Genomic DNA, 3,555 nt, shown 5'->3' on the forward strand with positions numbered 1-3,555 from the left:
CATCTTGTTTTAAGCTCAAAGCTTGATTCCAAGTACCTCACTAAGCATATATTGCCCTAACAACTAGCATAAAAATAGATCACGTATTAGAACCACAAAATCAAATTTAATTGTTATTACCATTTTCACGGTAAACAGTTTGGCGCCGACCATGGGGAGAAAAATAATAGTGATTATTTTCTTGCTGGTTTTACTACGTAACACAAGTTATCTTTCACACTTTTTCTTGTCCAAGATCTTCGATTTCAGGTCAAAATGTCTAACTCAGTAAATGGAGGTGAAAACAACAATTTTGAGCACCTTGGAGAGGGCGGTATGGTTATTCCAAGTATAGGAGTGCAAGATCAAAACCCTGAGAGTACACCGGAACTAATTCTCAAGGGTACGACCTCATGTGGCACCCAATACGTTAACGTCGGTCCATATATTAACGATGGAGCACGCCGAGAGATTCAGCGGGAAACTCATAAACATCCAACCTACGTAAGAAGAGAGATTCCTCAGTATGTCGTTCATATGATTATCGGGGGGACCGACATTCCCCAAGGACCTGTGATCAAATGTATAAAATATCCACTGCCATAGAAGGGCCTATCCGAGACCGCATGACCAAAGACACCCTTGCATACAGCGAGGGGGATATCAAGACTTTGATGAAACCACACAACGACGCACTGGTAATCTCATTTCTTTTAAGTAACATTCGAATTAAACGTGTGCTCTTGGATCCAGACAACTCAGCCAATGTAATCAGGTCAAAGGTAGTAGAACAGCTTGGGTTGCTCGATCAAATCATACTCGCCTCACGGGTCCTCCACGGCTTCAACATGGCCGGCGAAGTAACAAAAGGGGAGATCTCCCTCCCTGTTAACATGTCCGGTATAGTTCAGAACACCACATTCCACGTCATCAGTGGTTACATGAAGTACAGCGCATTGCTTGGCAGGTCATGGATACACAACATGAGGGTAGTGTCATCAACTCTGCACCAGATGATGAAGTTTCCAACAAAGGATCGTATAACAACCATATATGGAGAACAACATAAGGCAAAAGAAATGTTTGTGGTTTACCAAGAGGCGCCGAATCCTATACACTCTACCTCAGATGAGTCTCGGAGTGTACAGACCCTCGAGGATGATGAAGAAGATTTCCTCGCTCCTCGAACTTTTGTTGCCCCCGAATAGTTAGATGTAACGAAATCGATAATTGAAAAACTGGAGCAAGATGTTTTGATCGAGCATCTCCCGGATCGGAAGGTATACTTGGGAATAGAATTAACCCCCGAACTCAAGAAGAAACTCATTCAATTCCTTATTAATAACATCAACTATTTCGCTTGGTCCCACTTAGATATGACCGGAATCCCGCTGGAAATAACCACCCACCGATTAAGTGTCGACCCCAGGTTTAAACCGGTGAAGCAAAAAAAAAGATCCCAGTCCGAAGTAAAACATGCATTCATCAAGGATGAGGTAACAAAATTCCTTAAAATAGTGTCTATTAGAGAGGTAAAGTACCCCGAGTGGCTAGCCAACATAGTGGTAGTGCCCAAAAAGGGAAATAAGTTAAGAATGTGCGTAGATTATAAAGACTTAAATAAGGCGTGCCCCAAGGATTCATTCTCATTGCCTAACATTGATCGTCTGATTGATGCTACGGCCAGCCACGAGACCCTCACCTTTCTCGACGCCTACTCGGAGTATAATCAAATTCAGATGAACCCCGAGGATAGGGAAAATTCTTTGTTCATCACGAAGTATGGCACCTACTGTTACAATGTAACGCCCTTCGGGCTAAAAAATGCAGGGGCTACGTACCAACATCTAGTTAATAGAATGTTCGAGCATCAAATAGGCAAATCCATGGAAGTTTATATTGATGACATGCTAGTTAAGTCCCTGCGCGCAGGGGACCATTTGACTCATTTGCAGGAAACATTTGACATCCTCAGAGTTACAACATGAAGCTTAACCCCTAGAAATGTGCCTTCGGAGTGGGTTCGGTCAAATTCTTAGGCTTCATGGTATCGAACAGGGGGATCGAGATCAACCCTGACAAAATCAAGGCCATCGAAAAAGTCACGATGATAAATTATATAAAGGCTGACAGGGCGGATAGCGGCTCTGACAGATTCATATCAAGGTCATCAGCCAGGAGTCATCATTTCTTCTCTTTACTCAAAAAGAAAAAAAAAAACTTCGAGTGGACTCCAGAATGCCAACACGCCTTAGAGGAATTGAAACGATATCTGACTAGTCCGCCTTTACTCAACATGCCAAAAGAGGATGAAATGTTGTATCTATACCTGGATGTATCCGAGATAGCGATAAGCGATGTGCTGGTTCGAGAAGAGCAAGGTACGTGATTCCCTATTTATTACGTAAGTCGGACCCTAGGGGATGCCGAAACTAGGTATCCGCACCTAGAAAAATTAGCTCTTACGTTAGTAAACGCATCGTGAAAATTGAAACCCTATATTCAATGCCACCGTATTTGCATTTTAACAACGTACCCTCTCCGAAGCGGGCCGATTGGACAAATGGGCCATTGAACTCAGGGGGTATGATATCGAGTATCAACCCCGAAAGGCCATCAAGTCCCAGATTCTGGCGGACTTCGTGGCCGACTTCTCGCCCTCCCTCATGCCCGAGGTAGAAAAGAGCTTTTACTAAAATCAAGCACGTCTTCCGTGGTATGGACCCTGTTCACCGACGGCACCACAAACATGAGAGGATTCGAACTCGGTATAGTCCTGAAACCGCCTACGGGTGGCATAATCAGGCAATCTATAAAAACTGCAAGATTGACTAACAACAAAGTCGAGTATGAGGCTATGATTGCAGGTCTAGAATTGGCCAAATGCCTGGGAGCTGAGATCGTCGAAGCAAAATGTGATTCACTTCTGGTAATAAACCAGGTAAATGGGAGCTACGAGGTCCGAGAAGGCAGGATGCAAAGGTATTTGAAAAAATCCAAGTCGCATTACGTCGTTTCAAAGAATGGACCTTGGTCCACATACCTCAGGAGCAGAACAGCGAGGTCGATGCCCTCGCAAACCTGGGATCATCTGTTGAAGAAGATGACCTACTCCCCAGGGCTGTTATTCAGCTGTCCAGATTAGTGGTCGATGAAGGTCATACCGAGATTAATTCTACTAGCCTAATATGGGATTGGAGAAATAAATATATTGACTATCTAAAAGACGGAAAATTACCCACGGATCCAAAGGAATCGAGGGCCCTGCGAACCAAAGCATCTTGGTTCTCGCTCAACGAAAATGGGACTCTGTACAGAAGAACTTTCGATGGCCCCCTAGCAGTATGTCTAGGGCCAGGAGACACAGATTATGTACTTCGAGAAATTCACGAGGGTACTAGCGGAAATCACTCTGGCCGATTCCTTAGTCCGAAAGGTGATCAGGGCAGGCTACTACTGGGACAACATGGAAAAAGACACTAAGGAATTCACCCGAAAGTACGATAAATGCCAGCTATTTGCCCCTATGATTCACCAACCCGGCAAACAACTACATTCGGTCTTATCACCATGGCC

General features: G+C 44.2%; 1 protein-coding gene across 1 annotated transcript; it reads left to right on the forward strand.

The window, feature by feature from the left end:
* The first annotated feature begins 605 nt into the window (after positions 1-605).
* On the forward strand, positions 606-1,187 carry LOC138869197 (uncharacterized). The gene has a single exon (XM_070146795.1). The coding sequence runs from the start codon at positions 606-608 to the stop codon at positions 1,185-1,187; it is 582 nt and encodes a 193-aa protein (XP_070002896.1).
* Positions 1,188-3,555: the final 2,368 nt, after the last annotated feature.

This window comes from Nicotiana sylvestris, chromosome 5 (assembly GCF_000393655.2).
Source record: "Nicotiana sylvestris chromosome 5, ASM39365v2, whole genome shotgun sequence".
NCBI classification, from domain to species: domain Eukaryota; kingdom Viridiplantae; phylum Streptophyta; class Magnoliopsida; order Solanales; family Solanaceae; genus Nicotiana; species Nicotiana sylvestris.

What these genes read in the sequence shown, in the direction of transcription:
- LOC138869197 (XM_070146795.1), top strand. Translation starts at nt 606, where the DNA reads ATGACCAAAGACACCCTTGCATACAGCGAGGGGGATATCAAGACTTTG.